Consider the following 25,901-nt stretch of genomic DNA (forward strand, 5'->3'; position numbering starts at 1 on the left):
ATTTATCTGCCGGAGGAGACCGGCGGCGCCTAACGGAGGTCATCGGCGGCGGCGAACAATAGTCAATAGCGGCAGATTGTCTCCTTCTAATTTTAAATTCAAGAGAGAAGTAATTTTTTTTTTTTTTACTTCTTCAAGTGGTTCTAAAACTACTTTGGAGCAAAAAAATGCTTTAAAAGAAGAAAGGGAAAAAGCCACCAAAAATCATAAACTATGTATCTTGTGACACATTTACTCTAAACTTTTTATTGTGACACCAAAAATCTCAAACTTTTATTCATGTGATGCATTTACCCTAAACTTATACTAGTATGACACATCCCCAAACTTTTTTTGTGACACTAAAAATCCTAAATTTGTATCCATGCATTTACCCCAAATTATCTTTTTGTGACACAAAAAATCCCAAACTTATAAGCATGTGACACATTTATCCTGAATATTGATATAAGTTTGGGATTTTTTGTGTCATAAAAAAAATGTTTGGGGTAAATGTGTCACACGTAGACAAGTTTGGGATTTTTGGTGTCATAAGAAAATGTCTTAGGTAAATGTGTTATGGTAAGCATAGTTTAGGATTTTTTGTGGTGTTTTCCCAAAAAGAAAAATGAAGTTACGTAATTAAATGGATTTCTACTCAAGAAATTGTGTTACCACAAGAATTTTTGCTTTATAAGCACTTCTGGAGCGCACCCTATGATTCGGGCATATGCGAGCTCTGTTGTTCAATTAACAAAAATGCCCTTCTCTTTCTAAAGATGTTCTCATTCGAATTAGGGGTGAGCATAGCCTATGTTGGTCCGGTTTCCTTAGAAATTGGGGATCGGATCGGTGGTCTCGATTTTCAATTTTTGGAACCGGAGATCGGATCATGCTGGCCGGTACGGTCCGATTCCTTAGCGTTCCAGTGAAATCAATAAAGAAATTTAAACTGTATAAATCTTCCCCTCTTCCATCATTTAATACTTTGAAAATCAATGTATTTTATACTCCATCGTACCGTGCGATGGTACCATGGAGGAAATCGTTGCCATTGATGTTGCTGATCAGAACAAAGCCCCCGAGATTAAAAAAAAAAAAAAACAAACTAGGTAATATCGTAAGAAATGACGAGGAAAGCGAAACGAACAGCATAAACTGGTCCTTTAACAACGCAAACGAACAATAACATCACACAAGTTGCAGTCCGTTCAACGACCAAACAGGTTTATCCTCATTCAATTAGTATAAGGAGACGAAAAAGAGGTTTGTGAGGCTCTGATAATGTTAGGTTTTGTTTTGTTTTATTTGTTTTTTGTCGAAATTAGGTATTACATCTAAGAAAAATTAAAACATTATAAGTCCGGGTGGGAGGTACATCGGTCCGGTTCCCTCCTAGAACCGGGAACTGGATTGCCCAAATATCAATTACACTTTTAAGAATTGGAAATCGAACCGGAGCCTTCCGGGACCAGACCTTTGCCGGTCCGATCCGGGCAGTTCCCGATCCTGTCGGTCTATTATACTCACCTCTAGTGTGAATCCTAAATTCTCATATCCATCCAAAACACACAATTTTAAGAGGAAAAAAAATTGGAACAGTTAAATGCTAAGCAAGGAGCCAAAATGAATTTGTAGGGAGAGGTAATTGGTCTTTTTAATGCGGAGTTTGGCATAAGAATATGCGACTGGTATTTGTGAAAATAGGGGTCTGTAACGGTCACTGAGTGAAAGGGCGAAACATGTATTTGGCATCCCTCGGTTAAAAAGAAAGTTAATACGATTAAAAATTTCAAATTGATACTCATTACACATTTATTTTAAATTAAGCTAGGTCTTATAGAAATTATGAACCGACATAATGACACATTCGCCCCAAAACAATTCTCCTTTTATAAAAGATATGAAGATTTTTTCGAGACTTTCAAAAGAAAAATTATCAAAAAAATAATAAATTGATTGCAATTGTGCCAATTAAGTCATAAATATTTTTTTGATCAATCGAGTCTTAAACTTTTTGTATTTATATTAATTCAATACATCCTATTAATTTTGAGTAGAAATCGCTAATGTGACGTGGTCGATATTGACATTGATAGTTTTTAATAATGTTTTGATATATTTTTGATTTGATTTGATTTATTTTTTACCTTCACAAGGACAAAGAGGTTGGCCTAGTCGGCCCTCACCTTTGGGCGATCGTCGAACTTGGCCGTGTATGGGGGTTGATGCCCGCCCGGTGTCGGAAGGAGGTTAGGTTAGCCAAAAGATGATTATCAATTCAAGGCTTCCGGAAGAAATCAAAGGATTTCTTAGGAATCCTACAAGATTCATTCTTTTTTTTTCTCTGACAGATGGTCAGAACTTCATATGAATTCGAATCCTACTTAGAGGTCTACTAAAGATCAGAAATTGTTGAAGGAAGAACAGTTGAAGGAAGAATGAAGAAAATAAAAAGTTCAAAAAAATATTTGAATATTATAAAAAATTATACACATTGGTAATTTTTAGTTAAAATTAACTGGATGAACCGAATTAGCGCAAATATAAAATGTTTATGATTCAATTAAAAGATAAAAAAAAAGACTTAAATTGAATTGGTACGAATGTATTACTGGTTGCTCGAGGACTTTTTTGTGATTTTCTCGAATTTTAAATGTTATTAAGGGAAAAATTCAAAAAAGGGCCCGAAGTCCTCTTGTTTTCTCAAATAAGGGCCTCAAATGATCTCTGTTTCAAATAAGGACTTGAAGTATCCTCATTTTCTTAAATAAGGGCCTGAAGTGAATATTGTTTCAAATAAGGGCCTGAAGTGACCATAAAATTTCAAAAAAGGGCCTGATTTTAAGGGCATTTTCGTCTTTTTATTTATTTGATTTATTTTCTTTTTTTTATTATTTTTTTATCTGTTTTACACCTTTTTTTTTTCCTTCACTCTCTCTCTCTCTCTCTCTCTCTCTTTCCTGACGCGACCAGGCCCCCCTTACTCTTTCTTTCTTTCTTCTCCTTCGTCTTCATCTTCTCCTTCTCCTTCTTTCCTGATGCGACCAGGCCGTCCCCTATTCTTTCTTTTCTTTCTTCTCCTTTGTCTTCATCTTCTCCTTCTCCTTCCTTCTGTTGCTCACACCCACCCCTCCATCTGTAGATGCCGGCCCAGTAGTCCACCTCAACCCACCTACACTGCGCCGCTCGCCGACCGTCGATCTAAGCCTCTCGCCGCCGCCGCCACCGTTTCGAGCCCCCGCACCCGAGGCCGAGAGACCCACGAACCCACGAGCTCGGTGAGGTCCGACCCCTATCTCCTTCTCTGCTCACCGCCACCCACTCAACCACCGAGGCTCCACCTCGCGCCACCCGGCCATCCGTTCAATCGCCGGCCCGCCTTCCCCTCGCCACCGGATCCGAGCCCGAGAAGCTCGGATCCGCACCCGACCCAAGACCTTGAGCCGTCGCGCCACCGGAGGACCCCCGCGGCGCCCTCTACCGGACTCGACACCACCCTTAGCCTTCGTAGTCGCGACCCACCGTTGCTCCGAGGCCGTTGCTTAGGTGACCCCTCGCCTGGGTCCGGGCGACGACCCGTGGCCCCCGATCCGGGTGGGCGCCGCCGATCCCACACGAGATCCGGGAGAGGGCCCGACCCTCTCTCGGTGACCCTCGCTTTTGGCTAGTGGCCTAGGCCTTCACCGCCGTCGCCGGCCCCCCATAAACGATGCGCCAGGCGGCACACGGGCGGGAGTTGCAGCCCTCCCACATGTGCGGCTTTTTTTTCCTTTTTTAAAAAATTATAAATAAAAAAAGGAAAAAAAAAAGGAGGAAAATGAACAAAAAAAATTAAAATGTGAAATGACGAAAGTGCCCTTCGGGCTAGACCCTTTTTTGAAATACTGTGGCCACTTCAGGCCCTTAATTGAAACACATCATGTCACTTTGGACCCTTATTTGCAACAGAGTTCACTTGGGGCCCTAATTTGAAAAAACAAGAGGACTTCAGGTCCTTTTTTGAATTTTTCCCTGTTATTAATCCAAATAAGAGAAGAAAAAAAAAAAAAAAAGACTGAACACGAAGTATCAAAGTTCGACCCTTATTCCACCATCATATCCCTTCCCCCACTTCCGTCTCGCCATTGCAGCCTGCACTGCTCGGGTTCTGCTTCCGATCAAACCCTAACCCGGAGCAATCAATCCGAAATCTAGAGAGGGGGGAAAGAGAGAGACGAAGTAGCGCGAGAAGTGCGGAATCCACGCCTCGGAGACGAAACCCTAGACCATCGCGGGCTTCGATGGCGCACAGGTTGCTGAGGGATGCGGAGGCCGACGGATGGGAACGCTCCGATTTCCCCATCATCTGCGAGTCCTGCCTCGGCGACAACCCTTACGTTCGCATGGTACGTTCTTCTTCTCTCCCCCGATCTCCCTCTTTTACTTGTTCGCTCTGCCTCTCTTGGTTTTGTATTCGCCACCTCTAGATCCAGTCTTTTTTCATACCTGGAATGGTTTTGCCTTAGTTTCTTGTCTACTTACCTGTTTCTTTCCAGAACGAGGGTTTCTAATTCGATAGATTGTGATTGTAGTTTTAAATTTGACGTTTCGCCCCCCTTTGGTTCTGGTTTTCTCAAGACGAAGTTGGCTTGGATCACCGATCACGAACACATCCCTCTCGCATGGCCTGTAACATCTCTTTACGAGCTCAAAATTTTGTCAGCCATGTTCTTTTTATGCTGCATAGTTTGCTTCTACGTTCTTTATATTCTACCTCATTAACCGTCCGTCACCATTATTCTACCCGCGTCATGTTGACGCTTTATTGCAGCTCGTCCTGCAATTTGCCCTTTTTGAGGCTCCTTAGCTGTTGGGTTAACCTGTCTACAAAGCCATGCTCTGTTTTGTTTTTGTCTGAACTATCTTTCTCTTTGTGCTGTTGGGCATATGTACTTGAACGCAGACAAGGGCACAGTATGATAAGGAGTGCAAAATCTGCCAGCGTCCATTTACAGTTTTCAGGTGGAGACCAGGTCGCGATGCAAGATACAAGAAAACTGAAATTTGCCAGACTTGCTGTAAGTTGAAAAATGTCTGTCAAGTCTGCCTTTTGGATCTTGAATATGGGTTGCCAGTTCAGGTTCGAGATACTGCTTTATCCATCAGCTCACATGACACCATTCCCAAGAGTGATGTTAATAGGGAGTACTTTGCAGAGGAGCACGATCGGAAGGTACTCTCTCTCTCTCTCTCTGTCTGATTTCAAATCAGTCCTCGCTTGCACAGTCGCACTTCATGTTTTCATGCACATCCATATGCAATTGGTTTACTTTAGAGAATACCGGAGGCAGTGAGGCTGCCAAGAGTAGTAGCTACAAATTCAGCACAGTATGCAATGATTACTTGCAGACATCCATAGGTTCGTGTAACTATTCTTCTAAGGGGAGTTTCTTAGGCTAAGTGCACCTGATAGAAGATGATGCTGGTTGGAGATTTCGTTTTTGAATGAATATTGTTATATCGTTTATTAAATGGAATATGGTTGCATTAGGGATGGTGCGGTATTCACGTGTTCTGACCGATACAGGAGTATTTTGGATAAGAATTTTTTCTCTGATTGTTGCAGTTGTTTATGATAGCATAAAAACTTGATTAGCACGTCCATCCTTAGTTAATTAGAGCTGTGCCGAGTTGCTTCATAGGATAGGTATGATCCTGCTGTGAGGGGTGATAAGTTTCACTGTTAGATGATATGTTTGTTCATTGAAAGGATTGTATTGGCCTATGGGCTGCATGGATAGCGCTAGATTTACAGACTTCAACTGATACTGAGGAGGTCTTTGGATGATTATTTTTTGCTAGTCGCTGCACTTGTCTATGATTAGTACGAAAACCCTGATATGATTCCCATCTATAGTATGTAGGTTCTACTGTGTTCTTTTCCCACATGCTCATTATTCTTCTTGATCATTTGGGGTGTAATATTTTTTTGGACACTAAATTAGGAAGTAATTTGATATGGAGACTGTTAGTAAGTCTTCCCACCAGCTCAGTATCCTCACAAGAATTGTTAACATTTCTGTGCAGGCTAGGGCTGGATTAGATTATGAATCCTCATATGGCAAGGTTCGGCCTAATGATACTATTCTGAAACTTCAAAGAACGACGCCGTATTACAAAAGAAATCGAGCACATGTTTGCAGCTTCTACATCAGGGGGGAGTGTACCAGAGGTGCGGAGTGTCCATATAGGCATGAAATGCCAGTAACGGGGGAGTTGTCTCAGCAAAATATAAAAGATCGTTACTATGGGTACATCTCTTGCCTTGCCTTGCATTTATTTTGCAAAACCTCTCTAATTAGTCCCTCCCCATGCGCATCCATGTTCTTGCCCTTGGGCGAGCACTTTTCAAGGTTTCCTGGTTTCTTAATTTCAAGATGTATGGGTGTAAAAATATAAAGCCTCTTTGCAAGTTAACTATGTTACCGAAATATGCTCATGCATTTGAGAATTTAATATTTTGTTTGGGAAAGAGGGAGAGGTGAGGAATATGGGTAGTGGGTGAAGAAAATGGGAAAATTTTAAAATCTCTGTGAGAAGAAGGAGGGGGAATTTTGAACACTTTCATCCCCTCCCCCATGTTTGATCCTCCCAAACATAGCATAAAACTGGGGAAGACATCAGGTTTTCGCAATCGTTCATTGTTCGATATTACTTTGACGTTCTTTTCTTGATATTCATCTTTTCATCTGCTTGGTGTGTGGTATGGTGTTATCTCCCTTACCAAAGCTACATAACTTCATGCATTTTTTGGCAAAATCTGATTGATTTTGGTTTAAGTATTGACCCGAGCTGTTAGTTGATAATTTAGCTGTCAGTCCACAAAAGTTTTCCATCTCTTTTGCATTTTTGAATGAGTTCATTATAGGAAAATCGGGCGAGTGCATCTCATGGATTATGTTTAAATTGTTTTATCTTTTGCTTTACTAGTTCTACGTTCACTGGAGACTTAAATGAAGAGTGTTCTCTCTTTTCTTCTTTTGTTGTGATGTTATTTTGGGAGGGTTTCGGAAATACTTTGTTGATTCCTGGTCCTCAACTATGTTCCAGTGTCATGTGATGAGTATTACTATTTAAGATTTAAGTCTTACGTGGCAAATTAAGATGAAGGATGCAAGGGGGCTGTAGATACTGATCCTAGTGTAGTCCCATTAGCTAGGTCTGCTAGAAGTGAAATATTGGCAAGGTTTTGGTGCCTCTGGCTGAAGCTTATCATCCCTTCCCTTTTATGTTGTTGAGAATGTCAGCTAGAATCCTCTGTTAGAAAATTCTCATGTAATTTTGAGGTAATGCTTGACCTGACCAGCTAGATGATTATGTAGTCTACTCAAAACTTCTTGATGAGCGTAAGTGAAGGCTGATAAGAATATCGCAGGTTTTTTTGATAGTTGAATCTTAATAGGGAGCACCACAATTTGCTCGATATTGTCCAACTTCTGTTGCACCTTCCTCTGTTGATGTCAGCTCCATCTCGTAGATTCTTTGCTAATGTCTTTCTTTTTTTTGTTCACTTAGTTAACATGTACACTCGTTAGATACATCTTGTACTTGCTTCATAGGCATATATGTCAGAATTTGGTTGCTTATTTCCATTGATTTTTGGATAAATGTTTCCAGAGTAAATGATCCAGTGGCTCTAAAGCTGCTCAACAAAGCTGGGGAGATGCCCTCATTGGAGCCCCCTGAGGATGAGAGCATCAGAACCTTGTATGTGGGTGGCCTGGATGCAAGGGTATCTGAGCAGGATTTGAAGGACAATTTCTACGCCCACGGTGAAATTGAATCCATAAGGATGGTGCTACAACGAGCATGTGCTTTTGTGACATATACAACCAGGGAAGGTGCAGAAAAAGCTGCGGAGGAGCTCTCAAATAAACTGGTGATAAAAGGGTTAAGGCTGAAGCTGATGTGGGGTAGACCTCAAGCCCCAAAACCAGAAACTGAAGGTTCGGAAGTTGCACGGCAACAGACAGCCGTCGCTCATAGTGGGCTGCTACCAAGGGCTGTTATATCTCAGCAACAGAGCCAAATGCAAGGGCCTGGTTCTCAGGACCATGGCCCAGCAATGCACTACTACAACACGCTACCGCCTCCTCAGCCAGAGAGAACCTTCTATCCCTCCATGGACCCCCAAAGGATGGGTGCAATTGTTCCTTCCCAGGAAGGGTCTTCCAGTGGGCCCTCAGGGTCCAGCGAGAACAGACCACCTTCGGAGCAGCAGCAACAGGGACAGCATTATGCTTACCCTGCAATGGCCCCACCACATGGGCAATATTATTCCCATTATTACCCACCTTATGGTTATATGATGCCCCCGCCTCCTTATCAACAGTACCAACTGCCGAACCAATCGACAGTGCCTCCGCTGCATCCCCCTCCGGCAACTCAGCAGTATCAGCAGCATCCTGTGCAATCAGGATCCACACCCTCGAGTTCTGCACCCGTTCCACCGCCGGCACCGCCATCATCTTCGGGGTCTACACCTGGGGGTTCTGCTCCACCAGTGTCTTCTTAGTAATTTACTGTTGATTTTAAGCTGGAAGTGTATCACATGCTTTGTGTTTCTCCTCTGCTAAGATATGGTTGATTTTCATTTTGGTTGTAAGGCCTTTTGCAATCTGGCCCTTACAAGGCTAATAATTGTAACGTGCCTATTTCTTGAGCTCCTCGATTATTAAGACCCGTTCATATCGTGACTTTATGCTGGTTGAACTTTGAAAGTTACATAGCTGCACTCTCTGGTCATCAATTGCTTTTTAAGTGCTCTTCAAAGCTGGGTTTGTTAGTACAGTGATGGGAGGGAGAGGCAGGAGCTGGATTTAACTTTCTACCTTGAGGTTTGGGTTTTGGCTCTGCTATGGGGAAAATTATTTCGTGTCGGCCACAAAAACGACGGTGTGTGATCGACTAGAGCTCGCTGCGTATGTGATATGCTTGTCAACCTGTGTGTTGTTTGGATTGTGGAATCGATCACTCCAGGTGACTCTCCTATCCTTCGCACAATGTCTGATAACCAGGGGTACTATATGAACAAGTCGGTACCCTCCTATACTATAGAATTGTTCATTCGTTGCTATTTATTCTGGGTGGGTGGAGGAAGACGTGGCTAAGGTTCCGAGAGGAGTCTGAACTACATTTCCGTGCCATACCGTTTGATCCGAGCACGTTCCCATGTCAAACCATATTTGACCACATAGGCATGCATGTAAATAAAGCATCCAATTTAGACCCAAAAAAAAAAAAAAAATTAGAGCATCCAACGTTGCGTTGCTGCTTGTGTATCATACTTGTTTCGAGAAATTCACTGATGCATTTTTTTGCGCATGTATTGGAAAAGAGACGTTTTCGGGTTGACTAATTTTTGCGAGCATGGATTTGTAGTTAGCAATAATCATCTTGATCAGATCGATGCTCGATTTCTTCTGTCCGATTTCAAACTAATGGCCAGGAGGAAACTTGGGATCTCGTTCCTTACATTTTGGCCGTCCGAGTTATATGAAGAAGTGGGGATCGATGGCGGTGGAGGTGGCCCAGCGAATGACTAGCCACAGTGAAGATGCCTGAAATGTAATTGTTATTTTCAGAATTACCTTTAGATCAAATTGGCTCCGAGAATGGAATTAAATATCCTGATAATTGGAACCTAGTAATTGACTGATAATATGATTGATAACTTTAGTCGGAAGGGGGAAATAAAATATACAAAAATTATTCTTTCAATAATTGGAACCCAATATTTCATTCGATATTCTATTCAAAATTACACTCCGTCAAGTTTTTGGATTTTACTTGCAGTGCAACAGCTAACTTGAATGAACCTTATCATCGGCGTGAACCTTTCTGATTGCCTTCTCACATTTTCTTACAAACCCCACAACATATAGAAACTCTTTGTTGACAGTTACAAAAAACGAAAATAAAAATTAAAATAAACATATAAAGATGACATTTGCAACAACATAACGACTTTCGATAAACACAAAAATCTCACTGCAATTTTTGCTTAACGCACTAAACCGTCTGTAATTAGATTCCCACACGCACGTACTTCGACATGGCCCATCAATAGTACGAGAGTTTGCAACACGAGGAAAACCACGGCCCACGAGAAAAAGCAAAAAAAAAAAAAAGGCAGAAATAGCCAGAAATTAAGAGGATTTAAAAGTGGGTTTCACATCCGTAACTCTAGAAACTTCTCTACGGCCCTTCCGTATATAAAACCGCAGGCGCTGTTAACCAGCAATTTACCTTCGCCCTCCGCATTTCGCAATCTTCCTCCCGTGAAGGGGTCGGGTTCGAGCCGCGCAGGAAAAGGTTCCGGTCAATTCGTTTTGTCGACGGTGAGCCTCTCGATCTTTCGTTTGAATGCTGATGTCGTTTCGGGTCGTTCGTGGGCTGTTTTCATCCGTACGTCCACCGTCGAGCGGAAACGATCGGTGTCGATAAGTTTGAGCCTTAGTTGTTGGATTCTGCGATCAAGAGATGCGATTGCGGTGTTGATTGATGTGCTGGACCTTGTGAGAGAAGAACGTTCTCTAAATTTGCTTGAACCGTGCGCTCTTGAGCTATTTTTGCCGGATGTTGTCGCTTGATATTTGGAGTAGTGGGTTTGAGATAACCGTGTCCTTTGCCGCTAGTGCTGTAAAATCATACGATGATCGGATGCAATTGAAGACCTGCTTTCTGTAAAAAAAAAATTCTCCCTCCTCTGGCCTTTTTAAATGATTTGGGTGATTCTTATCTCGGAAGTATCTTAAAAACGAGGAATGAGAGGATCATATATTCATTTACGCATGAGAGTTGCCTGCCCTTGTGAAATTGAGAAGGAAAGAAAGACTATCTCCTGTTGCTTGGAGCTAAGGGAAGGGACTTTGTAGCTTGCTTGTTTCTAGTGTGGAATTACTCATGTTCAATGGAAGGTTTTGGTGCTCGATGTTGATAAGGATGGTTTTCAGCTTTGTTTAGGCAATGCGATTACTTTTTGTTGAACCGACTTATGAAACGGTATCTGTTATGTGATCAACCATTTGCAGACTGTGGTCTAGAGAAAGAACATCAGTTGCACAAGAGTCATTGTTTTGGGTCATTTGAGATAAATTGCCGTCCTAATTATCTGCTCCATTTCTGTAGCTTTTCCTCTACTTGTCGGGGCAGTGTGATGACATATTTTCACATATATCATGGTTGATGGCATGTGGATATGAAATTTACCGTGTGGGTTTTTTTTTTTTCCCCCTCTGCCGCCTGCCAGATGTCTTACTCCAGAAGGTCCGATTATTCTCCTTCTCCTTCACCTCGGCGGAGGTATAGCAGGTCAATCTCTAATTTGAGGTCTGTGTCAAGGAGCAGATCAAGGTAAACTGTGAATGATAATCCTTCCTTTCTGATGTAGTTTGATGCGATGTTTTTTATGATGTAAGCCTCCCTTATTGGATAACAGGAGTGCTTCAAGCGATGTTGAGAACCCTGGCAACAATTTGTATGTAACAGGACTGTCCCCCCGGATTACAAAGAGGGAACTGGAAAATCATTTTGTGAGCGAGGGAAAGGTGGACCCAAGTTGAATCTTGATCTGTGTCTTGTATCGACATGTTCTTTTTTTGGAGCCTCTGGAAACCTCTCTTACTGTTAATTTATTGATGTGTAGGTAGTGGATGTGCATCTCGTGGTTGACCCATGGACAAGGGAATCTCGTGGTTTTGGGTTTGTTACCATGTCAACTGTCAAGGAGGCCGAGCGGTGCATCAAGTGTTTAGATCGATCTGTGCTTGAAGGTCGTGTAATCACTGTTGAAAAGGTATGTTTTTAGGCGGTTGTTTTCTTTTGAAAGTTTTCTTTCTGTTCTTATTTTCCTAATGGAGGTCTTGTTGCTAAGATTGCACATATTTTTCATTGCTATAAGTTTATTTGAAAGTTGTTTCTTTCCGCTTGAAGTTTTTGTGGCAGCAGGTTAGCTGTGTGTAGCAGCTCTTCATCAAATTCCAAAAACAACTAAACAAACAAATCAAACACACGAAGTATCAGATCTCTGGGGTTGTATGCCCTGCATTTCTCTTTTCTTTATGCTTATTGAATTTAGATATCTTGCTTGTGTCAATTACATATTGCTGCATCATGAATGCGTGACTCTGTGTACTCTCTTTCTTGGCTTTGTTCCTTGTTTGTTTAGGTAACTGACGTTTTAGATTTGCGATGACAGGCTAGAAGGAGGAGGGGAAGAACTCCTACTCCAGGAAGGTATCTCGGGTTGAAGACTATTCGAGGTCAGATGGTTAGCGTTGTTATTTTGATTTGTACTGTTTCCTGTCCATTGCCTACTAACTGTCGCTCCTATTGTTCTATTAGTGCGCCGGCGCTCTCCCAGTTACTCTCCCCCTAACTCTCCCCGTCGGACTCCAAGCTGTTCTCCCTATAGTAGGAGCAGGTCTCCTCGTTATTCATCTGATCACAGCAGGGGCAGATCCTACTCCTCTTACCATAGGAGGCGCAGATCAGACTCTCCTTACTATGGTCGGCGAAGGGCTTATTCTCCTTGTTATAGTCGACGAAAATCGTACTCTAGATCCCGTTCCCCTTACAGCAGATCGCCAGTGTATCATTGCGATCGGTCCTACTCTCCATATGATTCGAGGGACTACTCTCCAGATGATCGCTATCACAGAAGGAGCCGTTATCGATCTATTTCCAGAACTGTGTCATCAGGAAGAGGAAGATACTCTAGGAGCAGCTACTCTCCGAGGCTGAGGAGGAGTAGATACTACCCTAGCGAATCTCCAAAACCTAGGAGAAGGTCAAGGAAGAGCTATCGTAGCACCTCAAGAAGCCCGAGGAGGAGTTCTAAGCGGAGCTACTCGTCCAGGCGCGGTTATTCAAGGGATAGCTATTCTTCTAGGAGTGTGTCTCCGAGCCACAGTGTTAGTGCAAGTTCCAGAGCGGTATCAAGGTCTAACACGCCGAGGTCCTCATCTTCAGCTTAATCATTGTTTCAGGGGAAGGGGTATTTGTGATTTGCTTGTTAGTCGGTCTGGTTTCTTCATACTGGGTTTAGTGCTCGTTGTTTCGAACTGGCAGTTCAGGATTCTGTGTAGCCCTCCTAGCTGGGAGGCAAACTCTTTGGTTACTACTTAGCGTTTCTCTAGTGGCTAGAACTTTCCATATCTGCGTGTTTCATGTTCATATACTTTTTAAACCATTTAACTGTTCAATGGATCTGATGAAAAGTCATCTTTGTGTTTAAGTCGACTTCGTCATTCTAGGCCAGAAATCAGACATCGACCTGTGCTGGTGGTGATGCGAGGGTCAAGTGGGTGTCGCCAGAACCGGATGCTTGAATCCCGATAATCGATTAAGCTTTGTTGGATTAGCAATTGGATGTAATTACCAGCATGAACTATCCAAATTGTTAGAATCAGAAGGAACTTTCCATTGCCAAATTCAAGCAGATATGATCTCCAATGTTGTCGTACTCATGCCCAGTTTAATAAAAAGGTTCTTTGCCAGCGTATGCAAGGGGAAACAACTCCAGCCTCCAAAAAATCGGCAATTTTGAAATGAAGAGAAGGTTCTTTACTAGTGAATTGATACTTGAAATCATTTCGTCATAACTACTAAGCACCGCAGTGGTTGAAGGCCATGCACGACAAAATCATGCACGTAACCAAAGATAAGAACTGTAATCGAAGAGGAGATTCAGAACTATCCTGCGGAGGATAGTTTTTCTTGGTTTTGGGTTCCTTTTCTTGAAATCTTTGGCTCTTAAGAGCCTCAGGTGCCTCCGGATTGCTACAGTTGCTTGCACTCAGACATCTCTCAGGACGAAAACAAGTGTAGCAGTTGCCAACCTTTGCCTTGTTCAGGATTTACTCCTCTCTTCACATCCAGGATCCAGAACTAGCTAGTCCTCTTAGACAAATCTGTAGGTTCCAATGAAGTTGAACAAAACATGACGAGTGAGTGGCCAGTAGTCACTCTGGTTCACGAGCTCTGCAGCGTGAAGTTCGTCCATTTAACGGGATAAAAAGAAGGAAAGTCGGGCAAAACCAAGCTAATATTTCTTACCAATATTCACAGTTGAGCAAAGGCTATACAGAGGGAAGCTGGATCATGCGGACACAAATTTATAGCTTTCGCCCTCTTCAATGCCGAATGACGTATGGCGATGATTCCTCGCGTCCCTAACGGGATAATTTGCAGACTGAGGTAAAGCAGAAGGTGAAGGGGAGGAAGCGCTCTCCCAGTACTCTTTCCGAACTTCCCATAGCACCTCAGCGCACTTCCGCATGGAAGGCCTCGACTCTTTCGTGGAAGCAAGGCACCGTCGAGCCAGTTTAAGGATTTTCTCCAGAGCCATGATGGATGCTGGACTTCTCCGCAGTCGCCAGTCCATGACAAGAACTGCGTCTCCCTCTTTTAGTTTCTGCATTGCCTGCATATGTACACCAGATTTGACTGGATCAGGCGAAGAAGCTTCTCTTTCAACTGAATAACACTGCTCTTTTTTGTTGTTTTTTTTTTCCCATCGGATGTCCATATCCTATATTAATAGGTCATAGACTCTATACTTGGTCTTCCTCGTACCATTAGATCGTCTGTCCAACAGAAGTTTGAATGACCAGAGCAATGCCCTTCCAAAGTATACTTACACGTCATGGTTCCTTGACTTCCTTTAAAGGAGACTGTTCAGTTTTGGCTTCATTGATGAAGAATCTCCAACAATGCATCTCGACTTGTGTCTCACGAAGGTGTGAAAGCGAAAGATTCTTCATAACATTCTTCCGCTGACTATGTTCACAAGCCATAGGTGACTTTACTAGCCTCGATTCCATTCACATTAAAACATAGGAACTGTTTAATGGTTTTTGTACTGTATGTGGATTATTATACCCTGATTCAACTTCTCAAAAAGGTGTTTTGTTGAAGTAAATATTAGTGTTGGTGCTATTTGATCAACATATTCCAGATGCCTATGGATCTGTAGACCCAGGATGCAATATGTTGGGTGCTGACCAACATTTAGGCAGGTTCCTACTAGTTGTAACGGTGAAGTTCCTACGATCTCTCTCTCTCTCCTCTTCTAAGGTTCCTGTCCTAGAATTGTTTCACCACGGGCAATCCAATATCTTGGTTTAATTTCCTAATCCTGCTCTGACAGACTCTGGTACTCTCTTGTCTACCTAAAGGTTCGAAATAAAACAAACAAAATATTTCCACCGTCGCCTCCCTCTTCTTCAAGAATCAAGAAAATACAGGTGATCTCTTAGATTCAGAATGCATACCCATTTTATGGTTACTCTCTCCTTGAGTGGTCTCTTTGGTTCGATGGGGTGTCTTCCTGTCATCATCTCCACAAGCAATACGCCGAATGAATACACATCGCTCTTTTCAGTAAGCTGGTATGTCCTAAGGTACTCGGGATCCAAGTAACCTGTCGATCCCTTGACTTGAGTGGAGATGTGTGTTGCATCAGGGTCTTCAGAAGCCAATCGTGCGAATCCAAAGTCTGCCACTTTGGCCCTTAGTTTCTCCGTGATCAATGTATTTGATGCTTTAATATCTCGGTGTATAATTGGAGGATCTGCAACAAAATCACTCATATTAGGACACATCAATCACATTGCAATAGAGGTGGCACTGGAAACTAGGATCCGGTAATTGATGAACAATTCAGTATTCTCCTTCTTGTCAATTGAGAAGAAACACACTCTGCATCATACTTTGAAAAAAAGAAAGTTTCAGAGAACAGGAAAGGGCAAATCCATGTCATTTGAAGATGCAATAAGGCCTAAACAATTTGAATGCTAAATTGTTGGCATTAACCCCATTCCCAACTGGACCACTGCACGTACCGGAGTATGTGTGAAGATAGGCAACTGCATGAGCAATATCAATTGCGATATCCAGACGCTCAGTCATTTCGAGTCCATTTCCCCCTGTGCATGCTACAACAAACGACTGGTGAATTACCCGAAACGACGAGATCAAAACCTGCTCACAAAACACTATCAAGCTAGAAAATCAGAGTCTAGTGAACTACCAGAGTCACCTAACGAATGTAACCTGCCAAAGTAAATTAAATCACCATCCAACACTGTGTTTCATGAATAAGAACAGATTCTCTCTAGTTGAAGATGTCGACCCAACAAATACGGGCAGTAACAACAGGCAAAACAAAACAAACAATAATCATCTGGGAAGGGCCAATTTGACGGCCTGTGCGATCATATGAAATATGAACCAAAGAGCTGGTTACGCTCAAACTATCACTATCCAATCCATTTCCGCCGGTATCGTGATTTTCTCATACTAACTACCGAGTCCAGATTTCATTTCCTCAATGCATGCTTTGCCGTCAAGAAAGAATGAAAAAGCCGGCTAACTTACCATCCAGGTGCTCCCGCAGCGTTCCATTGCCGACATACTCTTCCACGATGATCCTCTCATCTCCGTGCTCCAAATACCCGTACAACCTTACCAAATGCAGATGCTCTATCTTCGACATGGTAAGGACTTCATTCTTGAACTCGGATGATACTTGCTGATTGATTATATTCTGTTGTAGACATTCGAACCGAGTAAGCAAAAAATCCATCACAGAAGGTCCTAAAATCTCTTCTACAGTCTACAACTGCTTTCCAATGCCCGAAACTAACCCAATACTTTCTCCCTATTTCTCTCCTCTTACACACACCAATTCCAAAGAGTACCGGGAAATAAATTTGAGCCGTGTCTTTTCATGAATATCGTCAAGCTCACCTTCTTGGCACGCTTAATGGCGACCAGCGATCCGTCCCCGAGTTTGCCCTTGTAGACCGTCCCGAACGCACCTTCCCCGATCACGTTAGATGCCGAGAAATTCCCCGTCGCCTTGATGATGTCTTCCATCGTGAAACCCGGCGGCGCGACGAGTCCACTCGTAGCAATCGCGGAAGCAGAAGAAGAGACGTGCGAGAAGGACGACTTAGCGTTCGACGAACTCCCGGTAGTAGCTGAAGAAGCTGTAAGAACGTCGTTAATCGTTTTCTCGGGACATGACGGCCGTCAAGCCGGACCAGGATGAATATCGGATATTGCGAAAAGCCGATCGGCCGAGAGTAGCGAGAGCGGAGCGACTTACACGAGACGGCGCTGACTTGCCTGCCACTCCGGGGAGCGCCGGACACGGCGGGCTTCGAGGAGCTCTTCCGCTTGCGGAGGAGGAGGAGGACGGCGAGAGCTCCAGAAACTCTCTTGGCCGCGACTTTGAAAATGTCCGCGAAGGAGCGACGCTTGCGGCCGCCGCTCATGGTTTCCTTCGGGGGGGCTTCAGCAGAGCGGATTCGAGTCTTCGTCCCCGTCTCTCTTCATTTGCAGAGAGAGAGAGAGAGAGAGAGAGGGGTTTTTGATCGCAGGTCGAAGGTTCCAGGTCCAGGGATTCACGTGCGATCATGTAACGATGCTGTGGTCTCGTCGGACCGACGACCTATTCAAGCGAGCTGAACTCGAATCTACCTTCGTTTGATCGATTCATGGCTCTATTGGGTTTGAATCAGACAAAAACTTTTTGACCCCTTTTTTTTTTTTTTCACGCTCTTCTTTTTTGGAAGATAAGGAACCGAGTCAACGAACTCACTCGTTTTGACCACAAAAAAGAAAAAAAAAGAACCGGACTCACTCGTGGAACTCGGCCTGCTATAGTGCGGTCCGGGGATTGCTCTATTATTTGATTGGACTGGGGCAAACAAAAAGGGCACTCCCTCTGACACGGTCCAGGCCCCCCAGTCGAAACGCCGCCGTAATAAAAGGTCTCAAACTGACCAAAATCCAAAATAAAGAACAAAGAATGGCATCACTTTTCACAAAAAAAAAAAAAAAAAATCCCCAAAAATCATGGCTAACATCGCGGACGTGCAAAATAAAAACATTTCACTAAAACGTCGCGTTTCTAATTCCTCTTAATCGAGACATATGTCCGTGCCACGCATTACCTTCCAGAAAATCTAGCTCGTAAAAAAATAATGGGAAAATGCCAAAAAAGGGCCCCAAGTGTACTTATTTTCTCAATTAAGGGTCTGAAATGCAACTTGTGTCAAAGAAGGGTCCAAAGTGCCTTTTTTTATTCAAACAAGGGCCTGAATGGGAACACTTTTGTCTTTTTACATTTTGTAATTGTTTTCCTTTTTTTCTTCTGTTTTTTTCCTTTTGTTCTCCTCCTCCTCACCTGAGGGCCGTGGTCTTTCCTTCGATTCGTCGTGCAACCGTCAACCCAATGGTTCGCGCGCTCTCGAACGCCAAGCTTTTCTCGGCCTCCCTCGTCGACGGCATCTCCGCGTACATCGCCAGGTACTTGGCGTTTTCTCGCTTCCCCTCCTCGTTTTAGATGATGGGTCTCTGTTTCTCTCCTTGAAAACAGGGGAAAACAGAGCGTCCTTTTTCCTACGTTTCCTTCCCCTTGGTTTCTAAACTCGTTCGATCAAGTTTTGACCTTTTCCTCGCGCTTGTTTGCATGTTTATCTTGCTTAACGCGTTGCATGATTCTCGTGCAGGCGCGGGTACGCGACGGCATCGCAAGGGGTTGCTTCCAGCTTCGCGAAAACAGGGGGGACGAGGAGCGCCGTGATGTCGAAGAAAATTGGGGAGGAGATGGCCAGATCCACCGAGAGCGTCTCGTGGGTGCCCGGTCCTCGCGTCGCTCATCGCCGCTGAAGCGACCTTGCACCCGTCTGCAGCCGGGGCCGAGAGATCCGCGGGCTGAGCAGCCGAGATCGCGGGCGGCGAGGACGCGGGGCGGAGAGACCGAGGCGGGGGTCCTTGCGTCGCTCATCGTGGCTGAAGCGACCTTGCACCCGTCTGCGGCCGGCGACGAGAGATCCGCGGGTTGAGCGGCTGAGATCGCGGGCGGCGAGGACGCGGGGCGGAGAGACCGAGGCGGGGGTCCTCGCGTCGCTCATCGTGGCTGAAGCGACCTTGCACCCGTCTGCGGCCGGCGACGAGAGATCCGCGTGTTGAGCGGCCGAGATCGCGGGCGGCGAGGACGCGGGGCGGAGAGACCGAGGCGGGGGTCCTCGCGTCGCTCATTGCAGCTGAAGCGATCTTGCACCCGTCTGCGGCCGACGACGAGAGAGCCACGGGTTGAGCAGCCGAGATCGCGGGCGGCGAGGACGCGGGGCGGATAGGTCGAGGCGGGGGTCCTGGCGCCTGTTTGCAGCTCACGGCCGGCTGGTGCAAGGGGAAGAGAAAGAAGAAAAAGGCAAAAAACAGAAGAAAAAAAAGGAAAACAATCACAAAATGTAAAAAGACAAAAATGTCCCCGTTCAGGCCCTTATTTGAATAAAAAATGGCACTTGAGGCCCTTCTTCGACACAAGTTGCACTTCAGGCCCTTAATTGAGAAAACAAGTACACTTGGGGCCCTTTTTTGGCATTTTCCCAAAAATAATTAATTAAAATTTATTATGAGATCTACTATTTTGAACATATATTACCCTCGATATGCTATTACTGTTACAATCACACAAAAATTATTATATTAGCAAAATCCCCTTTTTCTTTTATTTCTAATGCGAAAATTAGTGTTTTTCTTTTGTCATTCAAGAGGTGAGGTTATTTTCGTCCGAAAACGGGAATTTTTTTTTTTTTTTAATTCTCTTTCTTGAGATTTGGCCCGTTTGGAAAAGAACCACGCGGTGATCCGGAAGTGAAGTGATTGCCGTTCCATAAAAGCCAATCACTTCAGATGCGACTGACCGGTCCTCCGATCTGCAGATACTTGAAAACAAAAAAACCTCTTTCTTTCTACCACGAAAGACTTCAAAAAGAGTTGGCGGTGCCCATGGCCTTCCACTGTCTTCCTTTTTCTCTTTGGGTCCCCCTCTTCGATCAATGAGTGAGGGAACCAGCCACTTTCCGACCTTGCCATGGCTCCTTTTTGACATTTGCCTTCTATTCCCTTTCGGTCTTCCTTACCTTCCTTTCGTTCCAGGGACTCCGTCAGAACCCGCAACGAGCTTTCCTTCCACGATCGTCGGCCTCCTATTGATTCCATGGCCGAGGGCTGTCTTGAACCAATCGCATACGTCCAAAGTTTCAATATATACTTAAAAACTCTCAGAACCTAATCGTAAGGGAATGGGAAATAGCACATTGCCACGTACCCATTTGACCCAATACGCGAATTCCATGCCAGATATGGGGACTAACCACTCTCCAGGATTACATTCTCAGAAGTATGAAACGCGACCGAACCTACTGCTTGGCAAGCATTGCAGCGATGGATGCAACAAGCGTGTTCTAACCAGCAAACAAACCCTCAACTGATGGCAAAATGTTAGCAACTGCCCGATACACATCTTTCACAATACTCTGGATGACAGGAAAAGTACAAACACTAATCTCATCATCGATGAGAATAGAAATGATGGGAAAACAAAATCTGGCTTGTCCATAGAGGAACACTTATGCTCTATATTTCCTCGATGCCAGAATCTTTACATGGATTTACAGGGGGGGAGAAAAATTTTCCCGAGGGAAGAAGATGTTGATACTTAATACCTTGTCGATATGAATGATTGGAAGGTTTCGCTTACAGGTGCATCTACCATACTTCCACAATGAATATGTTGATACTTAATACCTTGTCGATATGAATGATTGGAAGGTTTCGCTTACAGGTGCATCTACCATACTTCCACAATGAATACCTGCAGAATTGACCTCTGCCGCCTGGGGCTGTGTAACCAGTAGTTGCAAAGGTACATTTCATGAAGCTGTTGTTGACCCAGAATGTGGTGACAGATCTGTTAGGAAAACTGTGAGATCATAGACGGCTCGTCTAGGGAAAGAAAAGATGACAGAAATCCCAGCACATTCATTGACTAGAGTGGTTAGGTAATTCATCAATGTTGCCGAAGAACTATCTATCCGTATATGTGCTCAATTTCTGGTACTTTATCTAACATAGTAGAGTGACCTAAGCACGAATTTAGTAGAAAAGAATGGGTAAAGTTACAAAGAGGAATAGGTGATACTGACCTGTCTCATCAAAATTAATCCTCTCTCCAGAAGAAAAGATATCCCAAAAGATAGCAGCAAGCACATATAACATTGATGTAAGCAACAGAAATCCTCTGAACGAACCGACCAATTCAACGAAGAAACCAGCTCCAACTGTTCCCAAAATAGCTGCTAATGTTCCTGCTGTATTTGACATTCCTAGAAGCAGAAGTAGCTATTATTTTCAGAAGAAACAATAAGTTCTCGAGGCATTCAGTGTGACTAAAGAGACTGCAGAAGAGCACATCATCAAAGGATGAAATTTACAAAGCTGGAGGATGTACAGGGTGCAATACGGCACTTCAAGTAAACAAAGAAAACCTTGCTAGTGCTAGCGTTAGTTTCAAATTATGCATGAACTGCCTCCGCCCTTATCAATAGAAGCCTTGAAGCAGCAGGAGAAGTGCATGGACCATTACTTACTAAAAAGGATGAGCTTTTCCTTCAACACGAGAGTGATAGAAACCTTGAATTATGAGGTACTTTCACTTTTGTAAATACAAGTCATGAGAGCCCCTAACAACTGGGTAATTAATAATTACTGAAGATGATGCATGGAAGTGATTGAGTCGATAATGCAAACAATACCATGTAGAACGCCTGAATACTTTGGAGAGATCTCCTGTCGATAGCAAATGAAAACAAAATGTTACATATGAGAAAGAAAGATTTTAGGCAATGACTGTAGATTTTACTTGGAAAGCGACCTGTAAGTTCACTAGAAACCCAGAGTGACTGAAAGACTTCAGCCCGATTGCTAAAGTAAGCCAGGCAGATGCAATAGATGGTTGCTTGGCTGTGGTTAAGCCGATAAGAGCAATCCCAGGACCAATGAATCCAATTGACTGTAAAACGATATACAGAAGATTCTTAATGCATAATAGACACAAAGTGTTCGTGAGAATGAGAGGAAAAAATGGAGAGAAAAACCATCTGTGCATATAGACCGCGCACACCTGTATTTATACTATATTCAAGCGTCACAAGATAAGAAACCCAAGATTGCAGAACATAATACAGTCAATACGCACATCTACTATAATTTTATTTCCAATTCCTAACAGTCTTTAACGACGAAGCAAAAATTCATCAGCAAATACAGATCGTTGAGGTGCAATACTTAACAAAATCTCATAGCTTTCATGAAAAAGAACCTTTGACAGAAATGAAAAGCATCCCACGAATATTTTGATAGTTTTATTCAATTTCCACCAAACAAGTCTAAAGCCAAAACCACAGCCCCATCTAAGGGAACAAATAAAATTCCCACATTGGTGAATAAGAGATATTCATCCAGAGAGCAAGTAAAGCAGCTTCCCAAATTGTTCATATCTTGATTATGACAGCAAAGGAAAGTTGGCCAAATCAAGATGAAGTGCACATGAAAAAATAAGTTCAGAGGTAAACCCACCTGCATAAGCTTGCGAGTCAAAGAGATGCTTGTACCTCCTTGTATCAACAAGTCTGACCACATACCGCCTAAGTACCCAACAAATGCCATGACACTCCATGGAACAGCACTGTACCATGCTGCTTGTCTGAGGTCGACATGATAGGCCTGTCACAGGAACATATTCATTTGAAAGTAACTAGATGCACCAGCATAAAATTCATCACAGCCGAAAGCTAAATCGTCCCATACCGAGTAAAAGTAGATTGGCATCCATGAGAGAATAACAAAGAAACCCTACAGCAACAATAGAGGGAAAATACTTACAATTAGTATGAAAGTTTTAACTGTATCATTATGAGAATATCTTCTTATATTTTCTGTTTTGCCCCCAAGAAAAGGGGTATACTGGTGATATTATCTGCAGGACATTAGTGGCGATACGTGAAGTCAAAATGTGCATTACCCAGCTGTGCATGGCATTAGCAACAATTAGGGACCACGTAGGCATCTTGGAAAGCATGCGCTTAAAAGGAGGGATCATGCTACTTGTGTTGCTTTTAGCCACTGGCTCCGAGGGTTCATGCCTCCCACTCCTTATGTAATTTAGCTCATATTTCGATATCTGAGGATGCTGGTCAGGAGTGCTTGTTATTGCAGACAACCAAACCAAAACCCAGAGAAACCCAGACAATCCGAAAATAACGAATGGCCCATATATTCCACCTTGGGACATAAGAATTGGAGAAAGGGAGAGTCCTATGGCATTTCCTAGAGTAAAGCCAGCCATTGCTATACTGACAGCTCTGGCTCGTTCTGCCGCAGGAAACCATCTAAGAAATCCAAACATCACTTCATTGTCACAACATATTCAAGCATCAATCAAAAAGGACGAGTAACAAATAACAGATCAATTTCTATTAAGATAGAAGATAAACAGATTGGTACTTTATTACCTTGCAACCATCTTGTTCATGCATGGAAGAGCCACACCTTCTGCTATGCCAAGTAAAACACGCATCGCAAGGAGAGACAATAAAGAAGTTTCAGCAGCCCAGGGGGTGAGCAATGTTGCTAGAGACCACAAAGCCACACCCCATCCCATGACAACCTTACCCCCATAGTGGTCCACAAGAGCCCCTCCAGCTATTGGTGATATCAAGTATCCCCAGAGGAACGACGACTGGGGCAAGTGTTGACGGATGAATCAATTTTAACTTAACAATTAAGAATGAATCAAATGTCAAACAGATAAAAAGAAAAGAAAGATCAGTTGTAATCAGTTGATAAGTCACGTTGGTACTTAACTAGCTGTCCACTTTTCTACCAATAATAACTCATGATCGAGATTTCAATTAGTAGTATCAGACGCAGAAACATAAAAAAGATTTCATATTTATTTTGCTCCAAATGAATAAGCCAAAAACCTCTGCTCATCCAAGCGATAAACGACCTTTTTCCATCCAAAAAACAATCATACAAGACTTAGTTTTAGCTTAATACTTTGCAACTGCAGGCGCAAGCTTCTTTTTTTAGGTGGAACAGGGAACTAATTGGCTAACAGCTAAACACAAATACTAAGCCAAGTAGCATTCAGTCAACAAAGTGAAGTATCAGATGCATTTGATTCGGATCATGACAAAACAACTGAAGCAAACATTGTGTAAAGCAGCATTAACAAAGAGAAGCAGAAACCCAACCTGAACGATGCCGGCGAACGATCGGCTCCAACCGTGAGAAAGCGACAAAGGAACAATAACCACGGACATCACCACCCGGTCCGCATTACAGAGCGCCAATGCCAATGCGAGCATAGCCACCACCTTGACCCTCTCCGAAGTGATGAACTCAACAAAACCCGGAGCTTGCACTGCTTCCTTATGGGACAGCGGACCGGACGGAGTACCGCTCGGAGAAACCCTAACTCGAGCCGCGAACTCCGGTTTCAGGTCCACCGACTCGCGTCCGCGTCGGGTCCTCAGGGAATCCGGCGGAGGCTCGGGCCAGAAACATTTCCGCCTCGAGATGGGGCCGAAGCGCGACGAAACTCCGAACTCGGCTGATCCGACGGAGCTGGTCGGTCTCCCGAAGTAGCTCGGAGGAGGGGGAGAGTGGAGCGGTGGTCGCCAGAGAGGAGAGAGAAGTGAAGTCATCCCAAGAGAAACGACGGCGACCGCGACGATGGAGGGGCAGTTCAGACGAAGTCCATGGCGGTGAACCGAGTTTCAGTGCGTGCGCTTGAGGTGTTGGTCATTTTTCGATCGGTCTTCTTCTTCCTGGAGCGAATTGCCAGGGAGAGATTGTCTCGTCGCGTCACTGTAAAGAGAACATGAAAATCTCCAAAGTGATTGATGTCACTCCTTGTCGAAAAAAGTGACAATTTAATCATAATTTTTTTTTAAAAAAATAAAAAAAAAGTCTGAAATCTTCTTATTTTCTTAAATAAAGATTCTAAATGAATTTTATTTCAAATAAGGACCCGAAATAACATTATATATTTCAATTAAAGGCCTGAAGGGTATTTTCGTCATTTCTCTTTTTAATTTTTTATTTATTTTTTCTCTATTTTTTCCTTTTTTTTCTAATTTTTAAATTAAAAAAAAAAAAAAAAAAAAACCACACAGCGAGAGGGCTGCCCCTCCTACCCGTGGTCACCGGCCCACCACCGGTGGGGGGTCGGCTGGGGCGGGGAAGGCCGGCGACCCCGCCGGCCATTAGCTAGGGCCTCTAGCCCTCATGAAAATTTCAAATCCAAGAGCACGTCGTCCCCGTCTTCTTCTTCTTCGGGCTTCATCCGCAACTCCTTGTGAGGAGTTCATTCGGCCCTAGCCAACGAGGACAAGCTCGTGCGGAACCAGATCTACTTCGTGCTCCCCAAGTCGAGGCTCTAGCACCGCTTAATGGCCTTGGACATGGCAGCCTTCGCCGTGAAGACGAGCGTCACGATGCAAAAGGTTCAAAGCAAATCTCGGCCCGGTTGGCCTCGCATGGGTGAGCCAAGGGCTGGCCTCAACCTCGCCCGAGCGAGTAGAGGCCCGGTGAAGCCGACGAGGGTCGCCCTCCGTTGGCTACCCTCAACTCGCCCGAGCAAGGCCACTACCGCTCTTGTCGGTGGCCAACCATGGTGAGTTGGGTAGAAATAAAAAGGAAAAAAAAAAGGAAAATGACTAAAATACACATACTCGTGCCCTTTTTTAAAATAAAAAAGGTACTTCGGACCCTTATTTGAAACAACGTCTACTTCAAGCCCTTATTTGAAAAATCAAGAGCACTTCGGGTCCTAAACGAAATTTTCCCTTTTTTTATTAATTCAATCCTAAATTTTTTAATAATTTTAATTCAATTTTAAACATTTTACATTTATACCAATTTAGTCCTAAATCATTTGTATTCTTAATTAGCCGGATATGCATATGGTTTAGGACTAAATTGACACAAATACAAAAGATTTATGACTAAATTGG

At 43.5% G+C, this 25,901-nt stretch overlaps 4 protein-coding genes across 14 annotated transcripts; 2 read left to right on the forward strand and 2 right to left on the reverse strand.

The window, feature by feature from the left end:
* The first annotated feature begins 4,037 nt into the window (after positions 1-4,037).
* LOC115736612 (zinc finger CCCH domain-containing protein 49) lies at positions 4,038-8,749 on the forward strand. Its single transcript, XM_030668388.2, has 4 exons — positions 4,038-4,367; positions 4,925-5,194; positions 6,049-6,272; positions 7,639-8,749. Exons 1-4 carry the CDS (start codon positions 4,263-4,265, stop codon positions 8,534-8,536), a joined length of 1,497 nt encoding a protein of 498 aa, XP_030524248.1. The 5' UTR covers positions 4,038-4,262; the 3' UTR covers positions 8,537-8,749.
* A 1,593-nt stretch (positions 8,750-10,342) lies between these two features.
* LOC115736618 (serine/arginine-rich splicing factor SR45a) lies at positions 10,343-13,123 on the forward strand. 4 transcript variants are annotated; one of them, XM_048284076.1, is made up of 6 exons: positions 10,343-10,361; positions 11,262-11,376; positions 11,462-11,570; positions 11,669-11,818; positions 12,221-12,284; positions 12,367-13,123. In XM_048284076.1, exons 2-6 carry the CDS (start codon positions 11,273-11,275, stop codon positions 12,996-12,998), a joined length of 1,059 nt encoding a protein of 352 aa, XP_048140033.1. In that variant the 5' UTR covers positions 10,343-10,361; positions 11,262-11,272; the 3' UTR covers positions 12,999-13,123. The 4 variants fall into 4 exon arrangements, with proteins under 4 accessions (XP_048140033.1, XP_030524257.2, XP_048140032.1 ...); XM_048284075.1 differs by lacking the exon at positions 10,343-10,361 and having other exon boundaries at positions 10,735-11,376; XM_030668397.2 differs by lacking the exons at positions 10,343-10,361; positions 12,221-12,284; positions 12,367-13,123 and adding an exon at positions 11,956-12,021 and having other exon boundaries at positions 10,734-11,376.
* A 520-nt stretch (positions 13,124-13,643) lies between these two features.
* LOC115736614 (calmodulin-binding receptor-like cytoplasmic kinase 1) lies at positions 13,644-17,544 on the reverse strand. Of its 4 annotated transcripts, none has more exons than XM_048284068.1 (7): positions 17,135-17,544; positions 16,774-17,015; positions 16,402-16,570; positions 15,867-15,959; positions 15,297-15,595; positions 14,080-14,446; positions 13,644-13,921 (listed from the first exon to the last, which is right to left on the reverse strand). In XM_048284068.1, the coding sequence occupies exons 1-6, from the start codon at positions 17,301-17,303 to the stop codon at positions 14,123-14,125; spliced, it is 1,296 nt and encodes a 431-aa protein (XP_048140025.1). In that variant the 5' UTR covers positions 17,304-17,544; the 3' UTR covers positions 13,644-13,921; positions 14,080-14,122. The 4 variants fall into 4 exon arrangements, with proteins under 4 accessions (XP_048140025.1, XP_048140024.1, XP_048140026.1 ...); XM_048284067.1 differs by having other exon boundaries at positions 13,644-14,004; XM_048284069.1 differs by lacking the exon at positions 13,644-13,921 and having other exon boundaries at positions 14,051-14,446; positions 16,774-17,006.
* A 2,896-nt stretch (positions 17,545-20,440) lies between these two features.
* LOC115736611 (probable anion transporter 4, chloroplastic) lies at positions 20,441-24,790 on the reverse strand. Of its 5 annotated transcripts, XR_007199544.1 has the most exons (10): positions 24,138-24,790; positions 23,394-23,620; positions 22,904-23,270; positions 22,690-22,734; positions 22,459-22,605; positions 21,755-21,892; positions 21,636-21,669; positions 21,027-21,206; positions 20,629-20,791; positions 20,441-20,546 (listed from the first exon to the last, which is right to left on the reverse strand). XR_007199544.1 is itself a non-coding variant. In XM_048284061.1 (9 exons), exons 1-9 carry the CDS (start codon positions 24,588-24,590, stop codon positions 20,754-20,756), a joined length of 1,599 nt encoding a protein of 532 aa, XP_048140018.1. In that variant the 5' UTR covers positions 24,591-24,790; the 3' UTR covers positions 20,614-20,753. The 5 variants fall into 5 exon arrangements, 4 of the variants coding, with proteins under 4 accessions (XP_048140018.1, XP_030524247.1, XP_048140019.1 ...); XM_048284061.1 differs by lacking the exon at positions 20,441-20,546 and having other exon boundaries at positions 20,614-20,761; XM_030668387.1 differs by lacking the exon at positions 20,441-20,546 and having other exon boundaries at positions 20,614-20,791.
* Between the last annotated feature and the right edge of the window lie 1,111 nt (positions 24,791-25,901).

Source organism: Rhodamnia argentea, chromosome 8 (assembly GCF_020921035.1).
Source record: "Rhodamnia argentea isolate NSW1041297 chromosome 8, ASM2092103v1, whole genome shotgun sequence".
Lineage (NCBI taxonomy): Eukaryota > Viridiplantae > Streptophyta > Magnoliopsida > Myrtales > Myrtaceae > Rhodamnia > Rhodamnia argentea.